Source organism: Lontra canadensis, unplaced genomic scaffold (genome assembly GCF_010015895.1).
Source record: "Lontra canadensis isolate GAN:19392208 unplaced genomic scaffold, GSC_riverotter_1.0 scaffold25, whole genome shotgun sequence".
NCBI classification, from domain to species: Eukaryota; Metazoa; Chordata; class Mammalia; order Carnivora; family Mustelidae; genus Lontra; species Lontra canadensis.
The window spans coordinates 7,836,209-7,855,847 of NW_022631019.1; the positions used below are offsets into that span (position 1 = coordinate 7,836,209).

The 19,639-nt window shown below is 47.7% G+C and overlaps 1 protein-coding gene across 2 annotated transcripts in view; it reads right to left on the reverse strand.

Moving 5' to 3' along the window:
- The window catches only part of MTOR (mechanistic target of rapamycin kinase), a 125,840-nt gene that overhangs the window by 98,614 nt on the left and 7,587 nt on the right, over positions 1-19,639 (reverse strand). For both annotated transcript variants that reach the window (XM_032863392.1, XM_032863393.1), the window contains exons 6-13: positions 19,495-19,629; positions 11,220-11,495; positions 11,017-11,125; positions 7,571-7,757; positions 6,466-6,594; positions 5,508-5,752; positions 4,241-4,456; positions 3,690-3,895 (exon numbers count right to left, since the gene is read on the reverse strand). In XM_032863392.1, the coding sequence (XP_032719283.1) occupies positions 3,690-3,895; positions 4,241-4,456; positions 5,508-5,752; positions 6,466-6,594; positions 7,571-7,757; positions 11,017-11,125; positions 11,220-11,495; positions 19,495-19,629 (1,503 nt within the window). The remainder of the gene's footprint in view (positions 1-3,689; positions 3,896-4,240; positions 4,457-5,507; positions 5,753-6,465; positions 6,595-7,570; positions 7,758-11,016; positions 11,126-11,219; positions 11,496-19,494; positions 19,630-19,639) is intronic.

Consider the following 19,639-nt stretch of genomic DNA (forward strand, 5'->3'; position numbering starts at 1 on the left):
ACTCAGCTACCCAGAGGAAGAGTTTATAACTTAATAATATGTTTTGTCTTAGGTTATTGATTTAATAATTCTGACTTTCTGGATTCCCCCCAGCAGCCTGTTTTCCCCCATCATAGCAGACAGCAGTGAGAGGGGACAGAGGGGCTGCTGAGAACAGACCCACAGGAGCCAGGAGATGGCTGGCAGGGAGGAAACAGATGCCCGCGAGGAGAGCGCCAATCTCCGGAGCATCAAGGGCCAAATCAAAGATCCCCGAATTCACTTCCAGAGCCAGCAAGCATGCCTGTGCCCTGACAACGATACCCCAGAGCCCCCTCTGATGATCGAGGGGCATGAGGAAAAGAGGCATGAGGAAATGTCCCATACCAAAGCGCGCAAATGTGCGATTCAACTTGTGAAGGTCTGTATCCACACTTGAAAACAAGAAAAATTATGCACCCAAAACCATAAGATACCTAGCAATAAACCTAACCAAAGAGGCAAAGAATCTACACTCAGAAAACTATAAAGTACTCGTGAAAGAAATTCAGGCAGACACAAAGAAATGGAAAAATGTTCCATGCTCATGGATTGGAAGAACAAATATTATGCAAATGTCTATGCTACCCAAAGCAATCTACACATTTAATGCAATCCCTATCAAAATACCATCCATTTTTTTTTTCAAAGAAATGGAACAAATAGTCCTAAAATTTATATGGAACCAGAAAAGACCTCGAATAGCCAAAGGAATATTGAAAAAGAAACCCAAAGTTGGTAGCATCACAATTCTGGACTTCAAGCTCTATTAGAAAGCTGTCATCATCAAGACAGTATGGTACTGGCACAAAAACAGACACATAGATCAATGGAACAGAATAGAGAGCCCAGAAATAGACCCTTGACTCTATGGTCAACAAATCTTTGACAAAGCAGGAAAGAATGTTCATTGGAAAAAAGACAGTCTCTTCAACAAATGGTGTTGGGAAAATTGGATAGCCACATGCAGAAAATGAAACTGGTTCTTTCCTTACACCACACACAAAAATAGACTCAAAATGGATGAAGGTCCTCAATGTGAGAAAGGAATCCATCAAAATCCTTGAGGAGAACACAGGCAGCAACCTCTTTGACCTCAGCCACAGCAACTTCTTCCTAGGAACATCGCCAAAGGCAAGGGGAGCAAGGGCAAAAATGAACTATTGGGACTTCATCAAGATCAAAAGCTTTTGCACAGCAAAGGAAACAGTCAACAAAACCAAAAGACAACTGACAGAATGGGAGAAGATATTTGCAAACGACATATCAGATAAAGGGCTAGTATCCAAAATCTATTATAAAGAACTTAGCAAACTCAACACCCAAAGAACAAATAGTCTAATCAAGAAATGGGCACAGGACATGAACAGACATTTCTGCAAAGAAGACATCCAGATGGTCAACAGACACATGAAAAAATGCTCCACATCACTCGGCATCAGGGAAATACAAATCAAAACCACAATGAGTTATCACCTCACACCAGTCAGAATGGCTAAAATTAACACGTCAGGAAATGACACATGCTGGCGAGGATGCGGAGAAAGGGGAACCCTCCTACACTGTTGGTGGGAATGCAAGCTGGTGCAACCACTCTGGAAAACAGCGTGGAGGTTCCTCAAAAACTTGAAAATAGAGCTACCGTACAACCCAGCAATTGCACTACTGGGTATTTACCCTAAAGATACAAACGTAGTGATCCAAAGGGGCACGTGCACCCGAATGTTTATAGCAGCAATGTCCACAATAGGCAAACTATGGAAAGAACCTAGATGTTCATCAACAGATGAATAGATAAAAATGTGGTATATATACACAATGGAATACTATGCAGCCATCAAAAGAGATGAAATCCTGCCATTTACGATGACGTGGATGGAACTAGAGGGTATTATGCTTAGCAAAATAAGTCAATCGGAGAAAGACAACTATCATATGATCTCCCTGATATGAGGAAGTGGAGATGCAACGTGGGGGGGTTTGGGGGGTAGGAAAAGAACAAATGAAACAAGATGAGATCGGGAGGAAGACAAACCGTAAGAGACTCTTAATGTCACAAAATAAACTGAGGGTGGCCGGGGGGAGGGGGGTAGGGAGAGGGTGGTGGGGTTATGGACACTGGGGAGGGTATGTGCTATGGTGAGTGCTGTGAAGTGTGTAAACCTGGTGATTCACAGACCTGTACCCCTGGGGCTAATAATACATTATATGTTTATAAAAAATTAAAAAATAAATAAATAAAAATTTTAAAAAAAGAAAAATTAAAAATTTGGGGGTTTCAAGGGGTAAGCTCAGTACATGGTAAGTTCATTCAACAGTGCGTCACATTCTCCAGTATCAGGAAAACTGAGATGGCCTGATAGCCCGGCGGCTTTTTGTAACCTTCTAGAGGACACAGGCAATGCCTGGCTTGTTCACTAATGTTTCCAGCACCCAGCAGGACCTGGAAGGTGGAAGATATCCAAAATATCTATTGACTGAATGAACACACTGATCATTAGGAAATGTTTCTATATCAGGCTTCTTTAAGCAGGATTTGGGTTGGCAGGCTCAACAATGATTTGTTTTCCTTCCCAAAACCTTAGGGATTTTAAAAAAGACTTCAAAGGACGGGCGCTCCTAACACAGGCCAGCAGTTGAAGAAATAAACCACCAGGCTACAAACAGAAGCACCAACGTAATACAATCCTCTAATTCGTTGACTGATGACATAACTTATAGTCACTTTAGGTATGATTGTGAATACACCACATTTCTCTAGGATGAAAGTTACGTATGTTAATGATTCATCTGTGTTTATGCTTTCTGTGGGTGGGTCAAGAAGCAGATAAAGAGGGAGGGACGGGGTGGAGTCGGGGGACAGGAAAGGACTGGGTGAGGCACACTGAGACCCAGAAGAGGTGGGTGGAAAGAACTCGAGGCAGAAAGGACTGGACCACACACCACTCGCTAGGAGGCCATTTATGTGTGTAGGTGGAGACAAAAACTGGGGAACCAGGTGTTAGCAGGAATGGAAAATCCTGGGGAGCCTGGCTGGCTCAGCCCGTAAAGCATGCAACTCTTGACTTGGGGTTGTGAGTTTGAGCCCCACGTTCGGCACGGGACCTACTTAAAAAAAAAAAAAAGTCCTAGTAGATCAAGCCACAAGGCCAATCTGAAGCTACGTTTGGTTCTGGCCTTCTAGGTGGCTTAGCTTGGCATCTGATATTATTTAAGAACAAACACCAGGGATCACAGACTGGGCAATGACCATGAGAAGCAATGTTGGAACCGTTCTCATCCTTGGCCTCTGTGCCAGACCTGGCATCAGCAAGAGCAGGAGAGCGGAAGGACGGTCGGGTGCTGCGAAAACGAGACACCATCTGCGGGCTGAGTGGAGAGGGCCAAGGAGTGCCATCTCTGGTGACTTGCCAGGAACAAGAGAAGAGCTGCAGAAGAGGTTAGCTGGGATAGGAGGGCCCCTGGAGTTACACTGCCGAGAGGCTGGCGAGGTGACCGGCACTGGAACTGCAACTGTGAAGCTGCGAAAACAAGCACTCTTGGAGCCAAAGGTGGCTTTTACCGGGTATCTCGACCTTTCTCTCCCTTCCTGGTCCTCGTCTCTTTCCCCCAACCACTCTCACAGTGACAGTCCCTTGGCCATCGCCTCTAGGTTCCACCGTCACCATTACCTGGATGAGCATCTTGCGCAGGAAAGGCATGACGAAGGCCGGGTTCATGCTACTGAGCCGCCCCACGGTGCAGATGGCCAGCTCTCGGATCTCAAACACCTGGTCGTTCAGGGCCACAAACAGGGCCTGCAAATTCTCTGCCTGGGCCAGGTGGGCATCGAAGCGCTCATCCAGGGATGCCAAGACACAGTAGCGGATGTCAGGGTCTGCAAGGGCAATTATGCCTTTGAACGCCTCTTCAATGCCATCACCCCTCTTGTCATTTCCCAGATTCCGTCCCCACTACCTCCAGCTTAGTGAGAGGGTACCATGTATCTTTCTCTCATCTCACCTGTCCAATCTTTTCTGTACTCACAGAAACAACGGCAACAGAAATTAAAGACAGATGCTTTTACACCAGTAGGCTGGAGTAGCCAAGCCCAGCACTTCGGCGGAGACATCAGCGGGCTAAGGCCAAAAGTCTCTAGAGAGGCCATGCAATGCAACTGGCTAATCCCAACTGCCCCGGGCGCGTAAACTCCCCTAGACTGCTCCTGTCTCATCAGCCGTACCAGGATCTGTTATCCCAACCACGAGCAGTTTGCTGAGCACGTCTGCCACCACTTGCACTGCGGTCTGGCTGACCACATGAGCGTGGCCGCTGATGAGGTGGACGGAGGGTGTGAGCAGGCGGGAGCAGGTGCGGGCAGCTTCCATGCGGATCTCCTTGTGCTCGCTGTTTAGGAAATGATCCGCACAGTGGCGGACGAACTGGGTCAGAGAGTGGCCTGGATACAAAGGCAGAAAGAAAACAAAATAAACACTGCCACTCTAGACGGCACGCGCACAACTAGCTAGCTGCGTTTTTCATTTCATGGCTACGAATTCAATTTGCAACAAGATATTGACCCAGAACGCTTCTCTTAAAAAAGGTTAACAAATGGGTTTCCGATTGGCAGAGAGGCAGAAGGGAGGCAGAGGAGTGGGGAGACAGAAAAAAGGCATTCCAGCCACACACCCCCATCCTAATCTTTTATTTCCTTCAAAGAATGAATTATTTTGTTTTATTCTGACCCAGACCTTTATATTCCCAGAGAGTAAAACAATCCTTGGTCAAATTTACCTTGTCTATTTTAGTTCCCAGATCTGAATACCAAAAGACAGTCTGGCGTAGGCTGGGTTTAAATAGAGCTACTTTCTATTCATTACAAATACATTATCCTGGGTGTTGGTCAGTGCAAGTGGAGGGGCTACAAGAGGGAAACCACAGAAGGCTATAAGCATTCAGACGGCATGTTTAGGCTTTTGTACTTGCTTGTTCCCCTGCAGTCTTGATCATTGCCACCTACATGCTTTTAAATTTCAAAAGTATTCGTTTTTCTCTCCTGAAATAGATCTCCCTAGGGCATTGATATGCGTTTATCTGCAGCTTAGAACTCCACAGTACAGCACTCTTGAAAATCATACTGCCATAGGAATGGAAATTCTTAAAAGCCTCCCGGCTTAAACATTTTAAAGCATTAAATACCATCTCAGCTTCATGGATGTGGAGGGGATGGGGAGCTCCATCTCTGACTTTCTCATCTCTGAAGCATTAATTCCTTGGATCAATGCATAATTTCCCTGAGCACCATCTGCCCCCAAACTCAGGATGGGACAGAGAGACAGAGAGCAGGAATTTACAGCATGCGCAAAGAGCCCAGGAGGCTGAGCTGCTACAAGGTCAGCTGACCGGTCTCCTGGATCCCAGTAAGATCCAGGACTTCTAGGCGCCCTCCTTCTTTTCTTGGGGTTCCCAGCAACACTCACCGTCTTGGTAAAGTGGCTGCAATTTCTTACCTTCGAACTCGAAGCTGCCAAGAGTACGCAGAGCCAGAGTAATGCCGCCCACATCACTGGCCTCAGGCAGGGCTGTGAGGCCAGGGGAAGCCAGCTGATGGGCCAGGCCTTTGGGCATGCCTGGGTGCCGGAGGGGTTTGTGCATCAGGACCAGGGACAGCATCTTCAGGAGCCCATCCTGGATGTCCTTCTTCAGCTGTGGAATCTGTCGGCTCAGGTCATACAGCACAGCAGTGAGGGCAGGGCTGAGGGGAAGGAAACCAGGCACTTATGGCACTGGACAGGACATTTGTCTGTTCTTGAGAAGAAACAGCCCCTCTTATCCAGCAAGGGGATTGGGGGCACCACTGCTTGGTCTTTAAAGTAGAAAGAATACTATACAATAGAAGAGATGTCTTGAACTCTCTCGGCCGTGTCAGAGATTTCAAAACAATCTACGAATTTCTGGTCTTTGCCAGAACTTGCTTAATGTAATTTAGCCACTGCTGAAGACCAAGTCTCAATAAACAATCTGGGAAGCAAATGGGGAGCATCATCCTTATTTTACAGATAAAGAGAACTAAAGTGAGAAAAACCAGGCAGTTTCCCAACGACGCTATGGACAGCTGCAAACATCAGCTGAGCCCGTCTTCTGCGCAAGGCCCAGCGGCCAGAGTGCCTGGTACATGACTCTTTCACTTAACCCATGTGACAACCTTGGACAAGAGGAGCTGCTATTATGCCCACTTTTCAGGCGAGAAAACGGAGGCTCAGAGAAGTTAAGTAATTGGTGAGAATCACACAGCTAACTAGAGACGGAACCAGGGTTTGAAACGAGCCTGTGTTTAGTATGAGCTCTCCTGCCTGTCCAATTTAATGAGCAAACACCCACGCTCCGCTCTATCAACGCTGTCCCATATGCCATGGGTCAAGGCTCGTACTACCCAAGACGGGAGAAGCTCAGGTTGCTGACACCCACCTCAGTCCCACTGCCAGCATGGGCTCCAGCAGCTCCTTGATATCCTGTTGGATGCCTGGCCCCATCGCCCGGGCCAGCATGCTGATACAGGTGAACACTGTGGCATCTACCTGCATGGCCTTCTGTCTCCTGCAGGGGACCAAAAGAGTGACTACTTCAGACACAATGACATTGTGGGATGTCCTACCGCCAGATCACCTTGGGACAAGGAGGGCAGGGGATCAGGCATGGCCAAAATTTGCTGGTGCCCAGGTTATCTACTGCACAATTCTAGGGGGCCGACCACACCCAAGACACTGTAGATTTGAATTTACAACAATCCAGCAGATGGCAGTCATGTATCTTGAGGAAGGGGCCCCTTTCTCGAATTTGCACACAAGGCATCATACCAGTTAGCGGGACTGGCCAAGGTACCTATTTAGGAAGCAAACTGAACAGTGTATATATCAGGGACCCGGGGTAGGGCGCATCCATCATATGGAAAGAAATTCTTCTCCCCCACGATGAGAAGGCTGGGCTTTAGAATGGGGAGGCTTATCCCTTCACTAGACCAATCCTTGCTACTAACACAGAGGAAGATCAAAACACAGCTTTAGCCAACACTGACCACCCTCCAGCCTTAGAGGAGACACCCCGGCCTCTCCAGCCTGCGGGGTTCTGAAGGTTTTTCTTGTATTCTCTTCACTGGACGGCTACAAGGGGTAGAATAATGCACCTCACTTTAGTGATAAGGAAAAAGTGAGCATTAGGTCCCTTCACTTCTAGTTCAGAAGCTCTCTCTCTTCAGGTGTTACATCAAAAGGCCTTCGAAAGCCAGAGAAAAGAGCAAAACTAGGAGATTCCCAGTTAATTATAATACCGAAAATAGCACTGGCATCTAACGTGTTCACAGGGTATTCAACGTCCCCAAATATTTATATATGTATATGACTTCATTTGAAAAAGGCTGCCACTCCACTGAGGAAGGGTTGAACTTTGTGTGAGTTGCTACACCCTGGGGCTTCATGATGAGGAGAACAGGCTTCAGCTCCATGGAAACTGGGATGGAGCATCCTTCTCCCCAGCCAGATGGGGTGGAAGGTGGAATCATAACAGAGATGCTTACTTATGGGCAAAGTCCTTAGGGGGTAGGGCTGCACGGATGATGTCCAGCACCCGAGGTAAATAGACCTTAAACTCAGATCTCACAGCCACAGAGAGCAGCCCCAGGGCTTGGAAGGCTGCTGTACGTTCCTTCTCCTTCTTGACACAGCTTAAGACATGGTTCATGGTATCTTGGAGGTACTGGGTATCTGATTGTAAGAAAGACAAAGCATATGGCTCAAGGTCAGGGTTGGTGTATATATCAAAGGTCAGAGTTCCTATAAAACACTTAAATATAAGAATAAATCAACGGAGAGGCACACGGAGGCTCAGTGGGTTAAACCTCTGCCTTCGGCTCAGGTCATGATCTCAAGGTCCTGGGATCGAGCCCCACGTTGGGCTACTTGCTCAGCAGGGAGTCTGCTTGTCCCTCTCCCTCTGTCTCTCCCCTTGCTTGTGCTCACTCTCTCTCTCAAATAAATAAAATCTTAAAAAAAAAAAAAGGAGGGGTGCCTGGGTGGCTCAGTCAGTTAAGCAGCTGCCTTCTGCTCAGGTCATGATCCCAGGGTCCTGGGATCAAGCCCCACTTCGGGCTCTCAGCTCAGTGGGGAGCCTGCTTCCTCCCCTCCCTCTGCCTGCCACTATGCCTACCTGCACCCTCTACCTCTCTGTCAAACAAATAAATAAATAAATAAAATCTTAAAAAAAAAAAAAGGAATAAATTAAGAGAGCCTGTTGAAAAGAGGTAAAGAATTTTAGAGGCTGTATTAACGAAAGTCTTAAGCTTGATAATCACTCCTCAGATACATCTTTTAGAAATATTAGAAATGTAAGATTTTTTCCCACTTTAATTAAAAACAAAAAAACAAAAAACCAAAATCTTAAAAGGTCTCCAAAAACAGTAACATTGCATAATTATCCCCATTAGTGCCACATTTTGAGGGAAAGACTTCATGTTCTTGTAAGAAATATATGTTAAATCTTGCTTAAAAACAAAGAGATGATCATCTAAACTATTTTATATTACACTGAAATTTAAAGTAATATCGAATACTGTTGTAATAAATGGGCCACTCTATTCAGCTTAGGCCTGGAAATCACTTTGCTATTACCCAGAGATTTTTGTTATAGTTATATTTAATAAAACAAGATTTAGTCTGTAATTTGGGAAGCCACAGTGTATTTTCATTAAGTTTCCATCAGCCAACGTGCATGGGTAAGCGATTCTTGGGCAATTTAAGTGAAAGTGTTATTACTCCTCTGAAGGTTGGAATTTCCTGATTTTTGCCTCTTCTGTTTCTTCCCTTCCATCCTGCTGGCCTCAAGTCCATGCACCAGCAGAAAATACAGAGCAAGGAGGCAAGACCACACATCCGCTAGCAAGGGAGGGGTGCCGAGGGCCCCCAGAAGCTCATTTAGGAGGCAGCAGAGTCCAAACAACGTAGATGCTCCCTTGCATTTACTCTAAAGAGAAAAGTCTTCTCTCATGGCTCTCGAGGTCAAAGCACTCTGGGGCTTGAAAACAGAAGAGTGGGGCGCCTGGGTGGCTCAGTGGGTTAAAGTCTCTGCCATCAGCTCAGGTCATGATCCCAGGGTCCTGGGATTGAGCCCCACATCGGGCTCTCTGCTCGGTGGGGAGCCTGCTTCCCCTTCTCTCTCTGCCTGCCTCTCTGCCTACTTGTGATCTCTGTCGAATAAATAAATAAAATCTTTAAAAAAAAGAAAAGAAAACAGAAGAGCAAGGTTATGTAACCTTACAATCAGAGCACATCCACGAGGAAAATGGGACTTCTGCACAGACACAGCATTTCAGCAGGAAAGGAGCTGAGGGTGACGTCCTTTGCCCAATTCAGCACCCTAAGAGACTAGGAATTGTTCGAGGTTCCAGCCCAATCTTAGCGTGTTTTTGATACGGCCAAAGCTTACGTCATCGGGAAGTTCAAGCAGTGACTTCCAAGCTGCAAAGCTTTAAAAAAGCAGCACCTTCTCCATGAGGCCACACGTACGGGGGCTGCTCAGGCTGCATTTCAATGACACATTTTAGTATAATATTTAATAAAACAACAAAGACCCACATCAAAAGAATACACCTAGGGGCTCTCTGAGCCTTGGTATCCTGCTCCCAGGCGGTCCTTTGAACTCACTGGGGTAACTGCTTCTATAGCATGCCAGACTTTGATCAAATTCGGCCTAGTTATTACTTTCTTTTGAATCACAGACTTTCAAACCACGGTTATTTAAAACCCTACTGCACGGGGGCACGTCTGGTCATTAAAAAGGAGAACAGCTGCTGGGTACCAGGTAGGAAGAATGGAAAACTGAAAAAATACGATTTTCATGGTTATCCTTTCTCTCTGGTTCACTGATGTTATGTGGCTAATGGTCTCGCCCTTACAAAACATTCTCATCTCACGCACAGCACGTTGAACGCCAACCATGTATTTTTCCCATTTCGTCTGGACTGGGGGCGGTGAGAAATGAGTCTGTGTGCTAGGAGGGAAAGGCAGGAGGGTCGGGCTGATCTTCCACTTCCCCTCCTGGCTCTCAGGTGTTCCTGAATGCTTATTAAGCACAGGCGACGTGCACCGTAGGGAGGTGGGAAGAGATGTTCAAGATGGGGTCTCTCCACTGGAGTATCAACTGGAGTATTACTACCATTTTTAACCTTGACCTTCCTTCTAAAATGGATCTGAAGGGGGGGGGGCAGTAAAAGCAGAATAATGGTTTCCATCTACTGGGGCTTACTCTGGCCCTCGGACGAGGGGGTCAGGCATTCACGAGGCTCATCTTGTAAGGCAAGGACTGACCTTCCCCACTGACAAGTTATGGAGTGGAGGCCCAGGAGGGTCAAAGAACCTGGCTGAAACCTCACAGTTGAGGACAGAAGTGGGATTCGTCCCAGGTCAGATGCCACAGCTGGGGACCCTAAAGGAAGGGGGAGGAGAGTACGCCCGGCTGGAGTCACCCAGGAAGGCCGTGGGGAGAAGCCAGCACCTGAGCTGGGACAGCTGCAGGAGCCAGTGCAAGCCGGGCAGGAAGATGGGAGCCCACAGTCTGTCGTCTCTGAAACCTGCCTCTGAAACCTCCAGGCCCTCTTCCCTGTGAGCGGTGACCAGGGGCCGAAGCAGGCCGGTCACCGCATCCTCCCTGCCCCACAGAGAAGCTACTGCGGAATATCTAAGACCCAAACTGCCCTTCCTTTGCTCTCTCCTAAGCCGGTCATGAACTTGTCTTCCATACACACAGAGTTGCTTGGCTCCAGAACGGCCTCCCGGCCTGCACCCTGATTCTCCCTATGACAGCTGTAGCAACCTTGAACGAGGCACGGCTGAAATCAGACGGGAGGCGAAGACACCAGACAAGAGCCCCGAAACGGACTTCAAACGAGAGGCAGATGTGACTCTTGGGAACGACTTCTATTCGACTTCCCTCCAAGAGGGAACGACACATGTCTGCGGACAACCTCACCTGTGAAGGCAGAAGGTCGAAACGCGGCCAGGCGGGGCAACAAATTAAGGATTGTCATCTGGATCAGCGAGTTCTTGCTATTCCTGCATTTCAGCACCCATTGGCACACCTGGGGGAGGAGGGCGAGGGTTGGTGAGGGAGCGGGAGTGCGGAGCTTGGGCGGGGGTCGGGGGTGGGGGGGTGCCGGACCTCTCAGCACTTACCTGGTCAAATTTCTCCTCCATCAGGTCTCTGCAACACCGACTCTCCACCAGGGTAGATTTTGCTGGGCTGGGGGAAGCCCCAAACCCCATGAGGCCTTGGTGAGAGCTGTACCCCAGCAGTCCCACCAAGGCGTTGGACTGCGGGGGCTGGACAGCCTGGAAACTGGTAAAGGGAGTGATGTGGCGCGGTTTCGTGCCAAAGCCCATGAGGTCCTTGCAGTACTTGTCATGCACCAGCTGCTGCTGTGTGATTTCTTCCATTTCTTCTCTCAGGCGCTGTGTGGTAGGGGGAGGGGATCCGCTTTACTCACAGGTGCCATTTGCCTAGCCACTGTGGGCTCTGCAGAGAGACTCGTCTGCCCCACCCTGAAGGGGAACTATTTTCAAAGTGGGGGGTGCCCGCTTCTCATCTTTCTGGATTTGCCGGGAACCTTGCAGGGGGTTCTGTTCTAATTCAGGCAGAAGGGCACCACCTACTGAACGATGAAGGAGCAGCAGGGGGCTGGCTGCCAAGGACCCCTCCCTCGGTTTGGGAAAGCTGAGCTGCAAATGGCCGTGACTCTAGACCTAAGGGTGTGGCTGAGAAGCCTCTGGCGAGGGTGACTGGGCAACTGCACGCCCGGGTCCTGGCAGAGAGGACAGTCTCCTCTCCTCATCAGAAACCCAGGCAGAGGGGCATCTGGGTGGCTCAGCGGGTTAAAGTCTCTGCCTTCGGCTCAGATCATGATCCCAAGGTCATGGGATCGAGGCCCACATCGGGCTCTCTGCTCGGCAGGGAGCCTGATTTCTCCTCTTTCTCTGCCTACTTGTGATCCCTGTCAAATAAATAAATAAAATCTTAGAAAGAAAGAAAGAAAGAAAGAAAGAAAGAAAGAAAGAAAGAAAGAAACCCAGGCAGAAACAACTTGGGCAAGTAATTTTCTCGGGATCCGAGGAATTCCGTGGCAGGTGGGGACTAACCTGACTTACTGAGAATTCACATCTATGTCCTAGTCAAAGGGCTGCTTAGTGACAGTCCAAACTGAGAAGGACATAAAACAATGCGTTTCTCAACTTCCATACTGTTCTCGACACAGGCATTCTCACTTTTCAGAAATGTTCTGCACTATTATCAAGCTCACCCAGGACTCCGATGCTGCTACATGGGATGGTCAATTCTCAGTCTTCATCTTATCTTCATCTTATCTGACTTATCTGCAGCATTTGATCCAACTTAAGATTCCCTCCTCTTCGAAAACTCTTCCTTCCTTGCCTTCTTGGATCCCGAGATTTCCTGGCCCCTTGCATCTCCTCTCTTCCCCGCACCAGGTGCCCCTTGGTCCCCCGTGTTGCTCATCTCCTGACCTTGGGTACCAGGCCCCACCTCTTCTCCAACGACACTAGTGCTCTGCTGGGGAACTAGTCACCTGGTCTCGGGACTTGAGGTCACAGCTATGTGCTGATGACTCCCAAATCCACGTCTCCACCTAGATACCCCCAAGAAGGACTCAGTGCTCTACCCAACGGGTGGCTCAAACTTAACATACTCATAAGCAAACTCCTGACCTTCTACCCCAAACCTGCTCCTTCTACCTCAGTCCTCCTGTCTCAGCAAATACCACCCTACCCTCCTAGTCACTCAGGCCCAAAACCTTGACTGCTCTCCTTCCCACTGAGCCCCAAGTCCCAAATCCAGAATCTAGCTACTCCTTGTGCCTCCACAGGTCCCCCTAGGATTCAAGCCTCTGCTAAGGCTGCCGCAGTTCCGTCCTAACAGGACTCCGGACATCAATCAGCCCGGGCCCTGCCGATAATTCACTCAACACCGGGCCACAGCGATCCTTCCGAAACAGGAGTCTAACGTCACTTCCCTGCCCAAAACCCCCTAACAGCTTCCCACTTCACACACGTAGTCATACGGCGGCTCCCGAGACCCCACACAATATACCCCTTCCCTTACACCAGCGTTCCTCTGACCCCATCTCCCGCCTCCTCTCTTCTGTCACACAGCTCAGTCCCAATGGCCATCTCGTTCCCCTCCAAAGGCAGCCTGCTCCCGCCCCGAGGCCTTCTGCCTATAGAACCAGCTGTCTGGAATGCTCTGCCCAGGTCTCTATTTGTATGGCTCTTTCTTATCTCCTCCACAACTATGCCCAAATGTTATCTTCTAAAATGTAATCCTTGATCCACGCTAGCACCTCCTGGTCTCTTTGCCTGCCCTACTTTTCTCCAGAACATTCAGCATCATAAGATACCCTACAGCTGAGCCTTGAACAGCAGGAGCGTGAACTGCACCGGTCCATTTACTGTGGATGTTTCCCCATAAACTCAGTACTTTCTTTCTTATGATTTTACCAGATTTTATTTTCTCTACCTTACTTTGTTGCAAAAGTACAGTATATTATACACATAACATATTACAATGTGCGTTAACTGTTTATGTTATCGGTAAAGGTTTCTGGCCAACAAGAGGTTATTAGTAGTTACGTTTGGGGGAATCCGAAGTTATGTATGGATTTTTGACTGCGTGGGGCGACTGACGCCCAGACCCCTGCGTCGTTCAAGGGTCAGCTGTGTATCTTTTTACTTATTTGTGTATTGTCTCCCCCTGGTAGAATAGAATGTTTTATTCACTGCTGCATTATTCCGGCTCTTAGGACTTGGCGCAGATGACCCATGGCGGGTGCTCAATGAATATCTGTTGAATGAATTATCAAGTTATAAAATTATAACCTTACATCTGGAATAGTTCTTTGGAATTGACAAAATTTACAAAGTTCTATTTCATTTAAATCTATTTAGGTGACATTCTGTTCTCCTGGGAGAAAACAGAGATCCCACAGTGGGGAAGGCTACGGTGGAAAGCCCAGGTTATACTGGGTGGGGAATTCTCCGACGGCGACCATTTACAGAATGCCCACTCTATCAGGCATTGTGCCAGGAGCTACACGTACAGTCAACCCTTGAACAAGGTGGAGGTTAGGGGCACAGACACCCCACGCAGTCGAAAATCCACGTGTAGGGGCACCTGGGTGTCAGTTGGTTAAGCCTCTGCCTTCGACTCAGATCATGATCTCAGGGTCCTGGGATTGAGCCCCGCATCAGGCTCCCTGGTTAGAGGGGAGTCTGCTTCTCTCTCCCTCTCTGCCCGTACCCCCAATCATGCTCGCTTACTCTCTCTCAAATGAATAAAATCTTTAAAAATAAGTAAAGTAAAAAGAAGTAAAAAGAAGTAAGCTAAGTAAATAAATAAATAAATAAATAAAAGAAAATCCATGCATTACTTCTTCTTTTTTAAAGATTGTATTTAGGGGCGCCTGGGTGGCTCAGTGGGTTAAAGCCTCTGTCTTTGGCTCAGGTCACGACCCTAGGGTCCTGGGATCCAGCCCCGCATCGGGCTCTCTGCTCAGCGGGGAGCCTGCTTCCTCCTCTCTTTCTGCCTCTCTGCCTACTTGTGATCTCTGTCTGTCAAATAAATAAAATCTTAAAAAAAATAAAAATTGTATTTAATTATTTGACAGAGAGATAGGAGAGCACAAGTAGGCAGAGCAGCAGGCAGAGGCAGAGGGAGAGGGAGAAGCAGGCTCTCTGCTGAGCAGGGAGCCCAACGTGGGGCTCAATCCCAGGATGCTGGGATCATGACCTGAGCCGAAGGCAGCAGCTTAACCGACTGAGCCACCCAGGTGCCCCCATGTGTAACTTCTGACTTCCTTAAAACTTAACTACTAACAGCCTACTGTTGACCCGAAGTCTTACCGACAATAAACAAGTGATTAGCACACACTGTGTATGTGTACTATATGCTGTATAGTAGGGAAAAGGAAATGTTATTAAGAGAATCATCAGGAAGAGCAAGTACATTCACAATACCAATCCATATTTATCTAACACCACACAGCAAAAATAAAAGATAAGGTGAAAAAGAAATTCATATTTATTTATAACGATTCAGGTACCGATAACAAAGACGCAGCAATAAGACTGTTTTAGGGCAGCTTAGTGACATTGAGACGATTGTTTCATGGTAGCCTAGCCTATACTCTAATGAATGAGTCGTTATTAAATTTTTATGGCATATAGTACTATAGTTACATTCATAATATAGTATTGGAAACACCAATTGATACATTTTTTTTAAAAAACCCACTTACCTGCGATGACAGGCTGATATGAGACAGGCATACTATATGGCCATGAAATTCTTTGAAAGCAAAGTTACAAAATGGTAAGAAAACCAACACGTTACTAACTTTCACTGTACGGTAAACGTCACTCACCTTACGCCGGCACAGGGACAGGCTGTCCACTTCCGCACGAGCTTTGCACACGCGGTTCCACACGATCGAGTCTTAGGCAACGACAGTGACATAAAAACACCTCGTACAGTCTTGCTGGACAGTCAATAGATTTTCACACGGAGTCTCACAAACACACAGTAGCGAAGTTTGTTAACTGGACGGCACGATGACTCTATCTTCCCTATTTGCTAGCGGGAAGTGGCTTGCGGGAAGAGTCCGTGTTCTTGCGGTGTCTCACGGTGAGTAGACGGAGACAGACGAGGCGCCGGCTTGCTGCTGCAGGGGTGGTAGCGGTGGAAGAGTGGGAGGGGAGGCAGGGGACACGGCATACAGAAATATGTCATAATTTGTTTGACTTTTTGGCTTTCTCGTTTCTCTACAAATGTCCTTCTACAATAGTGAGCCCTCTTCCAGGGTCGGCTTTGTTTCAGTGCCTGCATCACAGAAGGACCCGTGTCGTAAAAGGCGTCAAGTACAATCTTGACTAATCAGACGCACCCTGGGTCCTGGCCCTGCTTCTTCCAGGTCCTTCTCCCTCATCATCCAGTGCCAGTTCGGAAACACTCACCTCCCTCAAGTCATCATCTGCTCGTTCCTCTGGTGTGGCGTCTGTTAGCTCTTGAGATTTTCCAAGATTGTATCACCCTTCAGCACCCCTCACCCTTCCTGGCCATATCCGCTTTCTTTCGATCTCTTTCATGGTTTCCTTGACTGGCTCTGTTGCAACTCCTATGAAGTTATGCGTGAGATCTGGTCACAGTTTTCTCCAGCTGGAATCTATTGTGTCAGGCTTGATGACATTTGGGGCTTTTTCTAGAACAATGGCATTTTCAATGGTGCAATCCTTCCAGACTTCCCATCAGGGTTCTCTTCCATAGTGTTGACAATCCTTTTCGTGAAGTACCATTCGTAATGAGCCTTAAAGTCATGACCCATATCTGGAGGCTGAATTAGAGACGCTGTATTTGGGGGCAGGTAGGCTACTTTGGTGGCTGGTGTTGAACTCCTGGGGTTCTGGGTGGCCAGGGATGTTGTCCAATATTGCAAGAATTTCAAAAGACCGTCCCTTACCGGCGAGGTACATCTTGACTTCAGAGACAAAGCAGAGTTCTTGTGGTGTTTATCTCCTCCCTTCAAAGCTCCAGGGCTAGCAACTTATAGATAAGGGCCGTCCTGATCATAAATCTCAACTGTGTTGCACAACGAGAGAATTAGCCTGCCACTTCCTGCCTGGAATCCTGGTGCTTGCTTCTCCTCCTAATAAATGTCCTTTGTGGCATTTTCTTTTCCGGAGTAAGGCACTTTCGTCTGCATTAAAGGCCTATTCAGGCACATATCCTTTCTCTTCAGTGATCATCTTTATGGCCTCTGGGAACTCATCTGCTGCCTCTTAGTCAGAAGCAGCAGCTTCTCCTGTTATCTGGACTTTTTTTTTTTTTTTTTTTTTAAGTCAAACCTCTTTCCAAACTTATCAAACCATCTTTTGCTGGTATTCAATTCTCCAGCTTTCCGTCCTTCGCCCTCCTTTTGCTCTAAAGTTGTCAGATAATGATTTCCCTTTTTCTTGAATCGTGTTAGTCTGGGAGTATGCCTTTCTTATGGCAATCCTGTACCCACATAAAAGCTGCATGTTCAGTATGAGATAAAAAGAGATTTTTCAAAAAGCACATGATTTTTGTGCCCGTTGGCATAGCTGCAGCAACAACTTCGTGGATTTCCTTTTCCTTTTTTGTGACAGTCCTCATGCTGGATTCCTTTGTCTTGAAACGGAGGGCAGCCACAGCTGCAGACCCTAATCAGTGTCCCACAAGCAATTCACCTTTCTTAGAACATCATGACTTGCTTCTTGGCTCTCTCACTAGTGGCTCTTGGTCCAGTTCCATAGTATTTTTTTTTTTTAAGATTTTATTACTTATTTATTTGAGAGAGAGAAGGATCACAAGTAGACAGAGAGGCAGGCAGAGAGAGAGGAAGAAGCAGGCTCCCCACTGAGCAGAGAGCCCAATGCAGGGCTGGATCCCAGAACCCTGGGATCATGACCTGAGCCGAAGGCAGATGCTTTAACTCACTGAGCCACCCAGGCGCCCCCCGGTTCCATAGTATTATTCAAGGTTACAGTACTGCATTAAACATGACGGAAAACACAGGAAAAGTGCGACAGGGCACTTTTCACGGCGACGTGTTATTTACTGGAAGGGCGAACCGTGCACACAGAAGATGAGCCTCGCACAGCATTTTAGCCAGACATTTACAACTCTTGAGCTCATGGCAATTGCAACAGGAAGTGGCTATGGAACTACTGTAGAAGACAGCGTGTTATGCAAACTTTATGCAGTTAGGATTTAATATTCATATCTTCAAATTTGTTCACGTTTCTCTAGACTGTGAATAGCGCTGTGTATAGTCTATAAGTGCTAGTGTGCGTAAGTTCAGGTAAATTTCTAATTTGTGTAATAGATTTGTGTATATTTTGTGGTAGGAATGAAATAGACTAGTATCTACATGGATCTTATGTATTTGCGACATACCTAACTTCTTAATTTTATTCAATGTTTCTAGGCTATGCGATTCATCTGTTGGGTTTCCAGATGTTACAAACCTCCAAAAAACTTCCCAACATTTTTACTGGGAAAAAAAAGAAAAAAAAAAAATCCACATATACGTGGACCCATGCAGTTCAAACCTGTGTTGTTCAAGGGCCGACTGTACTTAGAAACCTCATAGGAGCCCAAGGAGATGGATGAGATCTCCGTGAAAAGCAAGGAAAATGAGGCTAAAGGAAGTAAAATAATGTACCCAAGTCACACAGTAGAGAGAGGAGCGGGAATTCCAAGCTGGATTCCTGGGTCCTATACACACAGCAGCAGGTACTGCCCACGTTACAGCACGGCCATTACCAAATGACCCCCAGGTCTATTAAAGCAAGAATCCCAGGGGCAAAATTGCACACCAGCTCACTCCCCATAGGAGGACTCGTGGACAGAGCTCTACTCCCACATGTATCCTACATCCAGCACACTGACACAGAAGCTTCACCATGAGTCTACACTGCCAACACCAGTGGAGGTCACCACCATCACCTGCCCAGACCACTTCAGTAGGCCCCCAGGCAGCCAGGAGAACAGGACCCCCAACTACAAGCAGCGCAGTTGACCAAGGGCCCCTGCTGTGACTCTGAAAATGTCACCATGTTGGTGGCACGGCCGCACCTGCCATGGGCTGGCTGCCTCTAGCCAAGGAAAGCACACGGGAGCAATGCTGGGGCAGGCCTCCCCGGAGAGCCAACTGTGGCCTGAGGCCCCCATGGTGGCCCTGCATGGGAGCCTGGCATGCTTCCAGACCACTCTCCTTCGCTATCTTTTGATGGCTCGCCGGCCTCTCCCTGCTCTCTCCCAGTTTTTCTCTCCCAGGCTACTTACCTAACAAAAATGCTGGACTTTTAACCACACCCCCTAACTAGTCTCTTGCTTTCATTCCTGCCCCTGCATAAGCTTTGCCCTACAAGTCACCAATGATTATTAAAAAGGAGGTCCTCACACCACTCCCCAGTATACACACCCCAGATTTTTGCAGTGAGAATAAAAACCAGTGCTTACCACGAACCATGAGGCCTCTGAATTGGGCCCCTCCCCTCTCTCCCTTGGGTCTTGTGCCCCCCCCACATTTCCCTTTTTTCTGTTTCCCGAACTTGTCAAACCCTCTCCCATCTCAAAGCCTCCACCTGGAACGCAATCTCCCTGCCTATTGCAAGGCTCACCCCTCCATGTCCTGCAGGTCTCAGCTCAAACAGCACCACCCCGGAGAGGAAGTCATCCCCTCCCCCTGCTCCCCTCTATCCCATTACTTCCTAGGATTTAGTGCTTTTCTGAAATGACCTTGTTTACTTGCTTATTGCCTGTGTCCCTTACATCATACCCTCATAAGGACAAGGATCTCGCCTGTCCTGTTCACAGAATGGCATGTGGGAAGCCAGACTCCCTTCTGACATGGCCTCTCACCTCTCCCTCCATGCTGCTGATGCGGACCAACTCGTTGAGGATGAGCAAGGCTCCATGGATGCGATCATCCCGGTTCATGCCCTTCTCCTTGGCCAATGTCTCATCAAACCCTTTCTCTGCTTCTTCAAATGTGTGCTATGAGAGA